Source organism: Ailuropoda melanoleuca, chromosome 20 (assembly GCF_002007445.2).
Source record: "Ailuropoda melanoleuca isolate Jingjing chromosome 20, ASM200744v2, whole genome shotgun sequence".
NCBI classification, from domain to species: domain Eukaryota; kingdom Metazoa; phylum Chordata; class Mammalia; order Carnivora; family Ursidae; genus Ailuropoda; species Ailuropoda melanoleuca.
In genome coordinates, this window is record NC_048237.1 from 9,224,214 (window position 1) to 9,239,320 (window position 15,107).

The following is a 15,107-nucleotide window of genomic DNA, read 5'->3' on the forward strand; positions in this document are numbered from 1 at the left end:
AAACAGTACTTGAAAGTAGTATAGAGATTCAAATGATAACCTACTTATAATGTATTGCCTAAGTATCTTACCCAAGAATATAATGTTTTGAAGATTATTTATCTTTTCGGACTAAAGTAAAAGCGATTGTTCTGTTAAGTTTCTCCAATGTTTATTTATCAACATACTTTGAGTAATTACTGTATCAAAATCTTATAGTAACAGACACTCAAATGTGGTATTACTTCTCAAAATAAAGCCATCATAAGCCAGCAAGTTAAACTTAGCATTTCCTATAGTTCTGCAACCTCTTACAGAGGCCCAAATGTCTGAATACTAAAACCTGCCCAGATTTAAAGTTATAGGGTAAATCAGATATAGATATTCCAAGCCATTTCACAGATTTCCTTACCTAGAAAACAGGATTCCCAATATACTAAAGAAATACTTTCGAGTCTTTCAGAATCATTTATTTAATAGGTAAGAATGACAATCTATTTTTATCTACCTATGAAGTAATTTCTTTTTTTTTTTTAAAGATTTATTTGACAGCCAGCGAGAGAGGGAACACAAGCAGGGGGAGTGGGAGAGGAAGAAGCAGGCTCCCAGGGGAGGAGCCTGACGTGGGGCTCGATCCCAGGACTCCGGAATCACACCCTGAGCCGAAGGCAGATGCTTAACGACTGAGCCACCCAGGTGCCCCTATGAAGTCATTTCTTAAACTGTAATCTGAGCTTCTCCTCTATGTACAAAAAAGGGTTTTCAAATAGCTGTTTAAATGTCTAATAACAAAGCAAGAGAACAGTGGAAATTTCAACCCAACAAAGACTTTCACAATAAAAGTCTCTGCTCTTCCATTAACTAGATGGCTGAATTTGGCCAAGTCACTTAACCTTTTAGCTGCAATCTCTTTACCAGTAAACTGGGTTGAGCTAGATGATCTTTTGGTACCAAAAAGAATAATAATCTAGGGGCTCCTGGGTGGCTCGGTCGTTAAGCGTCTGCCTTCGGCTCAGGGCATGGTCCCGACGTTATAGGATCGAGCCCCACATCAGGGTCCTCCGCTATCAGCCTGCTTCTTCCTCTCCCACTCCCCCTGCTTGTGTTCCCTCTCTCGCTGGCTGTCTCTATCTCTGTCGAATAAATTAAATCTTAAAAAAAAAAGAATAATAATCTAAAATTTGGAGCTTTCTCCCCTCCCTGATTGTTTCTAAGGTCACAATACAATTCAGACTTTTTTTTTTCCTTTGGGGGGTTGGGACAGAGGGAGAGGGAAAGAGAGAACCTTAAGCAGGCTCCATGCCCAGCGCGGAGCCCTCAGTGCAGGGCTTGATCTCATGACCCTGAAATCATGACCTGAGCTGAAATCAACAGACAACGGGGGGCACCTGGGTGGCTCAGTTGTTTGAGCATCTGACTCTTGGTATCAGCTCAGGTCATGATCCCAGGGTCGTGAGATCAAGCACTGTATCAGACTCCATGCAAGTGCAGAGTCTGCTTAGGATTCTCCCTCTCCCTCTCCCCCAATGCACATGCTCTCTCTCTAAAATAAAATAAAATCTTAAAAAAAAAAAAAAAGAGTCAGACACTTAACTGACCGAGCCACCCAGGCACCTTAATTCATACTGTTTTTTAACATAGCATAGGATTTTAATAGGTCTACTATACTCTGCCTAATCCAGCACATTGTTTAAGAACCTGCATAAAAACTGAATGTAGAAAGAGATGGTTTTTCCAAATAAAACTAGTAAAAACAAACTACCACAATAACACAACACACACTTTACAGCTCAACATTTACAATATGTCTTAATATCTGGGGATTAAATCAAAGGCAAAAAGATAATTGGCAAAATTGGTACATTAATGACAGAAAAATAGAAAATAGTACATTGAAGACATGAGAATTTTTTTATTAACTTTCACAAATTAAGTTGTGCCGTTCCTTGGATAGAAATGTCTGTCTCTAGGGGCATCTGGGTGGAAGTCGGTTAAGTGTCTGCCTTCAGCTCAGGTCATGATCCCACAGTCCTGGAATCAAGTCCCATGTTGGGCTCCCTGTTCACCCAGGAGCCTGCTTCCACCCTCTCCCTCCACCCCCCTACTTGTGCTTGCTCTCTCTAGTTCTCTCCTTCTCTCAAATAAATAAAATCTTTAAAAAAAAAAAAAAAGTCTATCTCTAAAGTGAAACTCATGTTTTAAGTTTTTATAAAATTGTATTTTTTTAAAAGATTTTATTTATTTATTTGTCAGAGAGATAGAGCACAAGCAAGCTCCCTGATGAGCTGGCAGCCCAACATGGGACTTGATTCCAGGACCCTGAGATCATGACCCCAACCCAAGGCAGACGCTTAACTGACTGAGCCACCCAGGTATCCCTTTAATATTGTATTTCATCACAGCAATACACATGCATGGCTTTAAAAGACAAATAGAACACAATTCATAAAAGAAAATGAATCAGACTTCCCAAAATTAAGAACTTTGTTCTTTGAAAGACACTGTTAAAGAGAATTTAAAGAAAAGCCTACAGATTGGGAGAGAATATTTGCAAGTCCTATACTTGATGAAGACAACCTGTGTCCAGATCATATAAAGAACATTTAAGTAACAGTAACAAATAGAATAAAAAATGAGAACATTATTCAAATAGACACTGTACCACAAGATGTATAGATGACATAAACTGATGCTCAGTATCATTAGTCTTTAGGAAAATGAAAGTTAAGCCACCACGATTATGAAGGGTCATGTTAACATACTGTTTCTTTCGAGATGTGGTTTTTTTTTTATTAGCATTCAAGATGATGGCCTTTGTATGGGTTTTTAATTATTAATTTTAGTGTAATTGGGAAGAATCCTTTCAATATGGAAACATATTTGAAAATTGACATTCTATAAATGTATTCCAGAAAATTTTATTTTATTACTAATTTAATAATCTTTTCAAGACCATTTTACCTGTTCTCTCTGAAACGTCTAGTCAGATGCTGGCCCTACTGAACTGATCTTTGAATTTTCCTATCTTTTCAGTCCTACTTCCTCTTTCTCCTTTTCTCTTTTCGGAGGGGGGGGGTGATTCTTCAACCTTATCCTCCAAGTTTTATATAGAAATTTTTTCTATCACACCATTTAATTTCTAACAGCTCTTTTTTGATTTCTGATTGAGCCTTTTATTTTTTAGAGCTTTTTAAATTTAAATTCAATTAATTAACATATACTGTATTATTAGTTTTGGAGGTAGAGTTCAGTGATTCATCAGTCTAATATAATGCCCAGTGCTCATTACATCCCATGCCCTCCTTAATGTCCATCACCAAATAACATCCTATTTGTTTTGTAGAGGTATTATCTTCTCTCAGTCTTTTCAGAAGAGTAATTATAGTTTTGAAAATCTGCTCCCTGTTTTCTCTTGAGTTCCTTTTTCTCCTTGGCTCCTTGGTCTCCAATTTCCATATTAAAGTCTTTCCTAAAATGTTCACCTTTCAGAGTGAGGCACCAAAAAGCTAACTGTATGTACTGAGTACATGGGTGAGGTTTGACAAAGCGGCTGGCTTCACTTCTGCATGATAGGACAGAGGCTGACCCTTTCACTGGCAGATCCCAAACGTCAATAACATTAAGTCTTTTCCACTTAATGTGATAAATTTCAACATTTTGCCTGGAAGGGATATAAGACCCACCGCCAACATACCAGAAGCCAAATACTAGAAGAAAACAGGGATCTCACTGCTCAGCTGGAGATTCAGATAATCCTCCTGTTTCCAGTTAGGTAGATTCTATCCAAGAATTGCTTCATTTCTTAAGAAATCAGAAATCATGGTTCAACTTCACTGGAAAATATACCACCATAGGTGGAGGGGTGTTCAGCTTGCTACACAGGATAAAAGAGGAGATCTGAGATTCTAACTACCTCTTATATAAACTGTAAACCAATACTCCAATCATAACTCCCTCTAAACCCAATCCAGATGTACCTGATACATCTAACTCCTTGGCCTTTGGAGCTTTGCTGGTATTTTACGACTTTAATTGGCTTGTTCCTTTTCTTATTATTGCTCCTGAATGTCCTTAGATTTAAGGCATGTGATATTCCTCCATTTTCTTTCCAGCTTCCAAAATTGTTGAACTGACCCCATCTGATGTACGGTGCATCCTCTCATTCTTTCTACATATTCAGTTTTTTTGTTCTTATGTGTTAATGCGTCTTAAAAAGTCTTTAACTGTACTTTTAACAGAGGTGCCAGAAGGCACACAACTAAAATGTGGCTTTATTATTCCATGATGCTTAAGCAAAAGTCTTTGTCTATAGTATTTTGTAATAGTTTTTTTCTTTGCCAACTATTTATTTACTATCCTCTCTCACTGTAAAAAGAACATCAACAGAATAAAAAAATTAAAACGTCCAGATGAATAGATAATAAAATGGAAGTCAAGGGCAAGGCTGATAAGTAAAAGGCTAAAGGTAGTGGGGGAGCATGTCTGCAAGGCACAAATACGGCAAGATTCCAAACAGAGTAAAAAGAGAAAAGAAGCAACTACTAAAGGTTCACAGATAAATCAAACCAATTACTAAGCAGCAGCAAAGCTTATTCCAGTTGCAAGATCTAAGAGAACTCTGTCCTCCCATGAATCCTCACAAAGTAGATGCTTTGTGACATGATGCACGATGCACCCACAACACCCCCCTAACAATAAGCCAACGAATACAAGAGTGACATTCACTCAGCAGAATCTAGTAAATATTACTCTGGTAGGGTCACATTTCAACAGGATACACAATATTTCATCATAGTTAGTACTTACTGTGTGCCAGACATTGTTCTAAAGGCTTCCCTATTAATTCATTTCTTCTTCATATTAACCCTATCATCACTATTTTACAAGTGAGGAAACTGAGGCATAGGAAGGTTAAGTACCTTGTCCAAAGTCATAGCTAATAAGCGGCAAAGTCACAATTAAAACCTAGTCAGTCCTCAGAATTCAAATTCTAAACCAGTTAGCAAACTGCCTCTAATAATATGATCTAAAATCTGCCATTCCTCTACTGGTAAACATTAAGATTGCTTCTTTTTGCTATTATAAATAAGAATGTGATAAACTTCCTTCTGCTAAAATTTCAACGTGTTAGATCATTTCTCTCATACCTAGGAGTTTCCAAAGGCCTGAATAACAGCTGAACCACACATACCTGCATTAGCGCAGATTCAGAATATATAAGTATACTCGTTAAGATGGGTATAAGCCCTGATTGAGAACAACTATTACCTAACATCGGTGAACACGTGAATGGATAAAGAAAATGTGGTGTATATATATACGATGGAATATTATTCAACCATAAAAAAGGAGGAAATTTTGTCATATGCTACAACACTGCCGAACCTTCATGACATTATGCTAAATGAAATAAAGCGGTCATGGAAGGACAAACACTTCATGATTCCACTTACATGAAGTATGTAAAGCAGTCACTTATAGAAACAGAAAGTTGAACGGTAGTTGCCAGGGGCTGGTAGGAGGAGGAAACAGGGAGCTGCTATTTAACAGGTATAGAGTTTCAGTCGTGAAAGATGAAAAAGTTCTAGAGGTGTACCCTACAACATTGTGCTTATGGTTAACAATACTGCACTGTAAACTTTAAAAATTAAGAGGCTAGATCTCGTTATGTGTTTTTTTAAACACAATAGAAAAGAAACCTATTAAAGTCTTAATCTTGAAAAGGCAAGAAGCTTTACAAGAAGATTAAGTCTGGTGTGGAGATTTAATTCAGATTCAGGTGTGCTAAACTGCATTCCTCTAAATATTTATAAATTCTATGAACTACTTAGCCTGATTAGCTAACGAGCTTAAAAATGCATAATACTTTTGCTTTTTCTCTTATACCACAAAAATATTCTGTGCTTCCTGAAATCCAGGGTAAAGAAAATAAGAGCTCTATTTGATGTCAAATGTTACTGAAGAGACCTTATTTCTTGGAAATAAAAACCCTAAAGCAAAGGCTTATGTTAACTTGAAATTTTTAGCACTTGTTTTAAACAAAAGCATAATGTCATGAAATACAGCTAAGGTATGAAATAATGCTAGTTTATAAACTACATATTATTCATTTCTTAAGCTCTAAAGGAACTCAATGAACTCATTTAGTTTCTTTCCACTCTTTTTCTTTTCTATGTCTTTCCAACCTATGTTTTCAAGGTGACATCTAGGGGCAAAAAAAAAAAAAAAAAAAAAAAAAAAAGTTCTACCTACTTATTAATGCCTTGCATTTATCAAGTCTGTATTAACCAAAGGTACATCTGATCGACAGAAAACATCAAATGTTGATGAGGACACGAAGAAATTACAACTCATAAATTTCTGGTGGGAATGTAAAATAGTTTAGCCACTTTGGAAAAGAGTTTGGAACTTCCTCGACAAGGTAAACACAGAGTTACCATATGACTCAAGCAATTCCATTCCTGGGTATATACCCAAAAGAACTGAAAACATCTGTCCACATATACACCAATGTTCAAAGTAGCATTAGTCTCTATTTTAAAATGTAGAACCAATCCACATACCCATCAACTGGACAAGGAATGGATAAACAAAATGTGATATATCCATAGAACAGAATATTTGGGAATAAAAAGGAATGAATTACAGACACAGGAATGAAGCTTTAAAAATATTATGCTAAGGTAAAGAAGCCACTTCATAAATAAACATTTATGTGAAATGTTCAGAATAGGGTATCTATAGAAACATAATGTGGACTAGCGGTTGCTGAGGGTTTGTGGTGAAAGGAGTGCAGGGGAGAATGGTGAGTGTTGGCTAACGAGTATGGGGTTCCTTCTGGGGCTGATGAATATTTTAAAAAACTAAAATTGTGGTGATGGCTGAGCAACTCTGAATATCCTAAAAACAAACTATATACTTTAAATGGCAGAAATGTATACTATGTGAATTTTACCTCAGTAAAGACACTGAACTTTAAAAAGTATAACTGGTGGCTCTCTGAGCCCAAACATAACACAAAACCTTATTTCTTTCCTACTTGTGTGTAAATAACCATTCCTATTCTAGTTATAGAGTACCATTATAATTTGTTGAAAATACCGTAGCAAAAATTTAAATCAGGATCTTAAAATAGCTCTGAACTACGTGAAATCACTCTCACATTGAAATTTAAATTTTGCACCTATTTCAGAACTATAGCCAATTTACTGGTATCAAAACTTAAGACCGTCAATTTAAAAAGTACCTAAACAGAACATTTATTTGCCCATGGTACCATGTAGGAGGGAAAAAGTCTTTAAACTCTACCTGCTTTAAAAATTGTTAATGGTAGTAACAAGAAGTTAAGAGACTCATAGTACCCATTACATAAGCAATGTTAACCTATACGTACAGATCATACCTTTTGATTTCTTGTCCTTTTTGCTTGGGAGATTCACCTCCATTCAGGATCTGTTCTAAGTTCTTTGTTTCTACTGATCCATTTGGTTCTGAATTGGATAGTCCAAGTAATGACCTTACCCGCTGAGACCGTACATCTAATATTGTATCTGTGTAACCTACTTCTTGAAGATATCTGTAAGAGAAAATTTAAAATATTAAATCTCATATATTAATACCTGCAAACTTGTGAACTCAAAATCATATCAAGGAATTTCAGAAAAACCCATAACCCTATAAAATATAATCTTCCTTTGCCTCAAACTTTCTTCTCTACAGACTAGTTCCAATTCTAAAGAACAAGGCCAATTACAAACCGAAATTTAATTAAGAAAGCATACAGTATGGCTAACACTAATTAAGGGCCAATTATCCTAAAGCCTAAAAAGCCCAAGAACCTTAAAAAGCTTTAGGAGTTGATGATGTATATTACTTTAAAAAAATAAAATAAAAAAGTCCACTAGTGGTAAAAAATGAGTAGAACTAAACCTCAGAACTGTGACATGCTAAGTTTAAACCTGCGTTCTTAGCCAGAGAATGATGGACAGGTTAGTTCTCCCTCTGAGGATCTGAAATCTGGTACTGAAACTTTCTATGTATCTAATCTACGATCCAGGATGAGATTTGAAAAGAAGGGACCAGACTATGACATAATACATAATGGGTCATGAATGGCTTTGTGTGATAAAGAATTTCTTCTTAAAGTATTTGACAGGCTAAGGAAGGATGTTAAAAGGAGTCTTAGACACTACTGGCAAAGAACAAAAGATTTTTACGTGAAAGCTACCGACAGGGAGGCTGGTTAGGACACTAACACAGCAAGAAATAAAACTGAAGAGAATAAACATGAGAAAAATAAGCAAGATATAATCTCAGAGACTTGGTACACAAATAAACATTGGAGCAGAACGAAAGGAGATAACAAGAATTTCAGAAAATTTTCAGGTTTCTAGCTTAGATGGTGGTTCTATTCAATGAAATGAGAATAAAGTGTCTGAATTTGGTTTATAGGGAACTTATCAGATAATCATGTGAAATCTATGAAAGTGACAACATTTATTAGGCACAATAAGAGAGGTCAATGCTCAGAAGAGATTGGACTCCATATACAGATTTGGGAGTATCAGTGATCAATGGTATTTAAAGCCATGGATTTAAATGAGGTTACCCTGAGAAAAAGCTCCAGAACAGAAAGCCTGGGGACACAGGCATCTAAAGGGCTATAAAAAGGCAAAGAAAATTAAAAGAAAGCACTTGAGAAATAAGGGTGGGAAATAACAGCAGAGAGTAAGTAAGAAAAAAGAGCTCAAAAAAGAATGAATAGGGGGCGTCTGGGTGGCTCAGTCATTAAGGGTCTGCCTTCGGCTCAGGGCGTGATCCCGGCAATCGAGCCCCACATCAGGCTCCTCCTCTGGGAGCCTGCTTCTTCCTCTCCTACTCCCCCTGCTTGTGTTCCCTCTCTCGCTGGCTGTCTCTCTCTCTGTCAAATAAATAAATAAAATTTAAAAACAAAAAAGAATGAATAGTTAATGTCAAATGTTTACAAAAGCATTTCAAATAGGAACAAAAAAGGTCTCTTCAGTATGTTTGTGAGTAGCTTCAGTGTAGTATCAAAGTAGAAAACAAAATACACAGCTGAGAAATGAAAAGGAAGATTACAGAGATAAACTACTCTCAGAGAAAGATGTGGAAAGACAGAGTATTAATCCAGGCAGTAACATTAGGCATTTATAAGAGAAACAGTGTACAAATGATTTCTCCACAGCTACTGCACACTTCTGAAAACTGCACTTCTCTTTTGGGGGGCACAAATGCCATCACACTCGGTTTAACCATGTGGTCTGAATGAGCAACCAAGATCTCACACAACCTAAGTAAAAATAACTGACTCATGGGCATTTATTTGATCAAGTTAAGCCAATTCTGACTAAAAGAGGGGACTCCTCTGCCACCTGGAGAAAAGTGGTTTTCGGAAGAAAAGATTAAAACTGATGTACAGAGAAGAAAACCAGAGAATAAGAACATATCATGGGTGTTTCCATTCCCTGAGAAGCCCTCAGGTATATGTCAGCTCTTGTCTTCCAGATACTCAGTTATTCACCACTTTCTTCAGTTCTGCTAGCTACTCTAGCATCCTTCCAAAGAATAATCTGTTTTAGTAAAGCTCGTTCAAGTTTTAGTCACTAAGAGTTTGGACTGATAGTCTCAAGAGTTTGAATGAAACACCAGAAACTAAACTAAACTGAGGTTTAAATACATCTACAGAAAGGAAAGCAAAAAGTTAAGGGAGTTCTCCCCTGACAGCCTTCATATTTTCAGTGAAGTAGAACCTGAGGTGCTCTGACGAGTAGAGGAGAATGGGCTGAGATACGTGGTGAAAGTTCAGAATATCTACTGACGGTAACGGGAGGAGGACGTGACCAGGGCTATGGAGAAAGGCTCTCTACTATGTTTGTATAGGAAACCATGAATATGTAAGGACACTCAGAGGACTCTGTGATTTTTCTCCAAGATTTAAGGAGAAATAGAAGCAGCAGACAGCAAGACTGAACTAGGGCTGGCTGGGATACTGCAGGTATAGTAAAATGACTGGTGGGAAAGGGGTAAGAGAGGGCACCAAGAAAGCTAGGGGTATGAGCAAAAGGATGATGGGGTCTAAGCTGGAGCTAGGTAAAAATAAAAACAAAAAAAGCCCACATCAACAAATAAACAAAATAAAACCAACCAGAGCTGAAGGAGCAAATGAAGTAACCAAGAATCTAAAGATCAAGGTAGGGGCACGTGGGTGGCTTAGTCGTTAAGCGTCTGCCTTCGGCTCAGGGCATGATCCCAGGTCCCTGGGATCAAGCTCCGCATCGGGCTCCCTACTCAGCGGGAAGCCTGCTTCTTCCTCTCCCACTCCCCCTGCTTGTGTTCCCTCTCTCGCTGGCTCTCTGTCAAATAAATAAAATCTTTAAAAAACAAAAAATAAAGATCAAGGTAACGTCAGAGGGCAAATAACATGGGAACTGGGGTGGAAAAGGTGGACTATAAGACAAGTGTTGGATCACAGAATTTTCCAGAGTAGGGTAGTTCTAGGTAGTAACAAGATCAAGGGTCTGACCACATTTCACTGGGTTACTGAAGTGAAACTAAACAGGTACAGAGTTGAGAAAGCTGAATAATTGTAAATTACCCAGGATATCATTAGTACACAGGTACCAAAGCTTCAAAAATATAAAGCCGAAAAACAAATAGATAAAAGACAGTAAGTAAGATATGCCACACAATTACTTCTAATACAGCAAAGAATTCAAACATCAAAAAGATTCCTCAAAAATTCAAGTAAAAGTAGGATTTGGCAAGCCACTTATGAAAGGTTTCAGATAACCAGTTAAATTGCTCTATAAACCAGTAATACTCCCACTTAAACCCAAGCTTGTGAATTCTGCAGTGATGGGAATGAGAGCATCCACAAGTATGAACTCTATATTGTTTTTGTTCTTGCCTTCCAGTCATCCAGTTTTTATGACATTCTACCCCACAAATAAGCAAACAACATCATCCTGAGCAGCGATCAAAGGAATATTCAGAGGAGACAAACTTTAAAAAGATCCAATAGTCTAATAAAGAAAGCAATATGAAACCACTACACACTGTCCTATTATCACCAAATAATTTTTCATTTGCAAAGTAACTGAATATAAGCACTTTCATACCTAGATCCTTAAAGAAAGCTGAAAATGAACCATTACTTACTGTCTTAACAGCTGTCTGCCTTGCTTCCACGTTAACTGGCTATTCTGAGGTGCTGAGGGAGCTTCTGTGTCTTTGGTTTCTTCTAAAAATTAACATACACACACACACACAAAAACCCAGATGATTTCACACGCATTATTTCAACTCTTGAGAAAATATTGCCAAAGTTTTCTTACTTTACAGAAGTAAATTAACAACTACTGAGTATTTACTGTGGGTCATTCATTTTAAATGTGTTTATCCCAATGACCTAAACACTCAGGTACAACTCTCCTTGTTTTAAAATTGGGAAAAGCCAAGAGTACATCAACTATTCTACTAGCGATTGAAAAACCAGAAGACTAGGCTTTGAAATGAAATGCTAAAAAATAATTTTTTTTAACTACCAGAATTCTGCTAGGTTGAATGCTTTCAAAATTAAAAAGCTATATTTAATATTTACTTACACTATTCAAAATCAGCACTTAAGAAACTTAGTATATATAAAACTACTGAAACACTTAATTTTGAATTTTTATATCAGTTAACTTTAAGTCTATTATCATAATACTTTATATAATCAATTTCACTTCTAGAACTAAAACCTAAACCAGAAAATGGTTTCTACTACAAGTACAAAGTCATATTTTATTCTGGAATAAAAGTATATGCATTAGGGGTGCCTGGGTGGCACAGCAGTTAAGCCTCTGCCTTCGGCTCAGGGCGTGATCCCGGCGTTATGGGATCGAGCCCCACATCAGGCTCCTCCGCTATGAGCCTGCTTCTTCCTCTCCCACTCCCCCTGCTTGTGTTCCCTCTCTCACTGGCTGTCTCTATCTCTGTCGAATAAATAAAATCTTTAAAAAAAAAAAAAGTATATGCATTAAGAGAGAGTTTAATAAATACTACACGGGCGCCAGGCTGGCTCAGTTGGTTAAGCATCCAACTCTTGATTTTGGCTCAAGGTTGTGAGACTGAGCTCCACGTGCAAGATGAAGATTTTTTTTTTCCTTCTCTTAACCTTATTTGGCTGCCTATGAGGTTTCCAAATTCAATCAATCAAATTTCCAATTTTCAAAATTAAACTGTTAATCACAGCTTCTCCAGATAAAAAGAACTTTGTAATAATAAAAAATTAAGTTCATATGGAGTAAGAATTACCTACAAGTATAAAAAGAACTGTTTCATTACCTTTCACATCTAATTAATACCAAAAATGCACCCACAATTTTACATAGGTTTCAACACAAGGAAAACAGGATAAATAACCTCAGGATTGAGATGTAAGAGAAAACTACTTACTTTATTCGTTTATTATTTCCCCCAAAACACTAGATAATATTACAGTGGTCAACCATCTGATTAACCAATAATATCAAAACAAAATGAGGGTGAAGAAAACATGACTGTTACATAAAAATGAGCTTAAACCAATTTTTCTTGAATTGGGTCAGGAGAAGGTTAACAGAAGAATCAAGTTTACCTGACTCAAAGGTTGGCATTTTCAAATCACCTTGGTTCAGTTCTGTGCCATATTTTAATTTGTGATATTTTGCCCTGAAAATTCAATAATAAATTGTTGAAAGAAAATATTTTATCCTTTTCTACACAGTTAATTCTGGTATATATTTCTCTAATAACAAATAAAACATAATACGAACGTCTGTTTTTAAGCTTTACTTGCAAAGAAGTTAGAAAAAAAGGTGCTCTGCTGTGAAAAAAATGTAAATTACCCAATTAAAGTATACACCTGAGTAAAGATAAATTTTTCATGATCGTTAAAGGAAAAAAAAAAATCCCAAAACTTAGGTTCCATAACAAAAGTTATTATTTCAATTTTAAAGATTTAAATCTTTTCTTTTCCCATTGTAAGAATTAAATCAAAGTATCATCTTGTATTTGGGGCAGGGTTTCATATCTTCCAAAGAGCTTTTAAATACTAGTATAAAAAATATTGTTTTACTTTATATTATACATATAAGAAAATGAGGCAACACATACCTTTCTTGTTTTAATGCATACTCTAACATCTTTATTCTTCTTACTAAATCCTTCTTCAAGTTTTCTTGACCTTTTCTTTCTCCTTGCAAAAATGCTATCCGGGCCTAAAAATATAAAAGATTCGTTTATTTTCATTTTTTCCTAACGATGCACAGGGAACCAAAAATAAGAGAACATGACAGCAAGTTTTAAAATTCATACAGTCAACCAAATTTTGTTAAGTAACACAATTATTTTAAAAATAAACATGACTATAAATCAGCTATTTGCTTATAATCTTAAAGTCTCTAACATTAATTTTTATATAATCATAAAAAGAAATTTTATACATAAAAATTGAACCTACTTCCTAACATATAAGTCACAAAGAACCAAAAAACTTTATTTTCATAAATAGGTAAAATATTTTTCCCAAAATGAGATACTGGTTGTTTCAAAAAACAGTAATGATACCTCAAAAGCATTTTATGAAATACTTAAAAATTTATAATCTTTTCTATTCTACCCACACATCCCAAATTCTTTCAATTCTTGAAACAATAACACCACAGTATGGCAATAGTTTAAGTAAAACCACCATATGTTGTCATTTTTCTACTGTAACGTAAAGTTTTTTTTCTTTTTAATTGCCTTATTTCCTGTGAGAGGCAATTCTCTTTTTCTGTCCCCTCCTATTATGTCAGTCCCCTTTATCCACCCAACACTAAAGAGTAATGTTTAAAGAGACTAGCATCTGTGTGGAGACATTTGCCATTATGTACACAATTACAATAAAATTAACTTCCACAAGGGGGAGAATGCTCTTGCTGAGATAATACATAGGTGTATTTGTCGATTAAGAAAAAGTAAGCTACTTAGTAACTTAATTACAATTAATGGAATCAGAACCAATGAATTCAGCTGAATGATTTAACCCATTAAGTTAGGATCTGTTCATTTCTATAACAGAAATAGCCAGCATTGGGGCACCTGGGTGGCTCAGTCACTGGGTGTCTGCCTTTGGCTCAGGGCGTGATCCTCCACTGGGAGCCTGCTTCTTCCTCTCCCACCCCCCCTGCTTGTGTTCCCTCTCTCGCTGGCTGTCTCTCTCTCTGTCAAATAAATAAATAAAATATTTTAAAAAAACCAGCCAGCAGACCAGCTACATCAAACTGATTAATAAAAACATATGAGTATTAAATGCCCACCACCATCAAAACAAGCTCTTCTCTATAATCCTTTACTTTTTAAAAAAAGATTTATTTATTTATTTACTTATTTGAGAGAGTGAGTGAGCACAAGCAGGGGAGAAGAGCAGAGAGAGGGAGAGCACACTTCCCGCTGAGTAGGGAGGCTGATTCGAGGCTAGATCACAGGACCCTGAGATCATGACCTGAGCAGAAGGCAGATGCTTAACCGACAGAGACACCCAGGTGTCCCTCTATTATCCTTTAAAAAAGAAACAAAAACAAAAAACATGAGGGGTGAGGGTGGCTCGGTCAGTTAAGCTAAGCATGGGACAACTGATTTCAGCTCACGTCACTATCTCAGGGTCATGAGATTGGGCGAAGCTTAAGATTCTTTCTCTCCCTCTCCCACTGCCCCACCCCCAACCTCCGCTCACTGGTTCTCTCTGAAATAAAAAAGAAATCATCTGTAACTCCTTAACACCTGAGATGTTAGACAGCTACTTCCAAATACAAATTTCAAAACAAAAATAAAACGTCTAGAAAAAATGGTAACTATTCAGAACCTAATAGTCTAACATCCTAAAGAGAAAAGCGGCATTTAAGACTCTCTTGAGCTACAAAGCAAAAGCGAAATGCCAATTTCATCACACAGCCTCAAGAAATTCTGATTAAGTTTTTTGCCTGCATCAACTTTCACCTTTTCACCACAGTAAGTGCAGTCACCATCCGTTGTCACCATACAACACCCTTACACTATTATTGACTATATTCTCTACAGGGCTTTTCATTCCCTAACTTATC

The 15,107-nt window shown here is 36.3% G+C and overlaps 1 protein-coding gene across 3 annotated transcripts in view; it reads right to left on the reverse strand.

Annotated features, from left to right (window-relative positions):
* STRN3 (striatin 3) overlaps window positions 1–15,107 on the reverse strand; it is a 96,917-nt gene that overhangs the window by 39,767 nt on the left and 42,043 nt on the right. For all 3 annotated transcript variants that reach the window (XR_004622181.1, XM_011224044.3, XM_034648516.1), the window contains exons 2-5: window positions 13,138–13,241; window positions 12,620–12,693; window positions 11,158–11,239; window positions 7,382–7,555 (exon numbers count right to left, since the gene is read on the reverse strand). Coding sequence is in view for 2 of the 3 variants with exons in the window: in XM_011224044.3 (XP_011222346.2) it covers window positions 7,382–7,555; window positions 11,158–11,239; window positions 12,620–12,693; window positions 13,138–13,241 (434 nt within the window). In the remaining variant the exon portion in view is untranslated. The remainder of the gene's footprint in view (window positions 1–7,381; window positions 7,556–11,157; window positions 11,240–12,619; window positions 12,694–13,137; window positions 13,242–15,107) is intronic.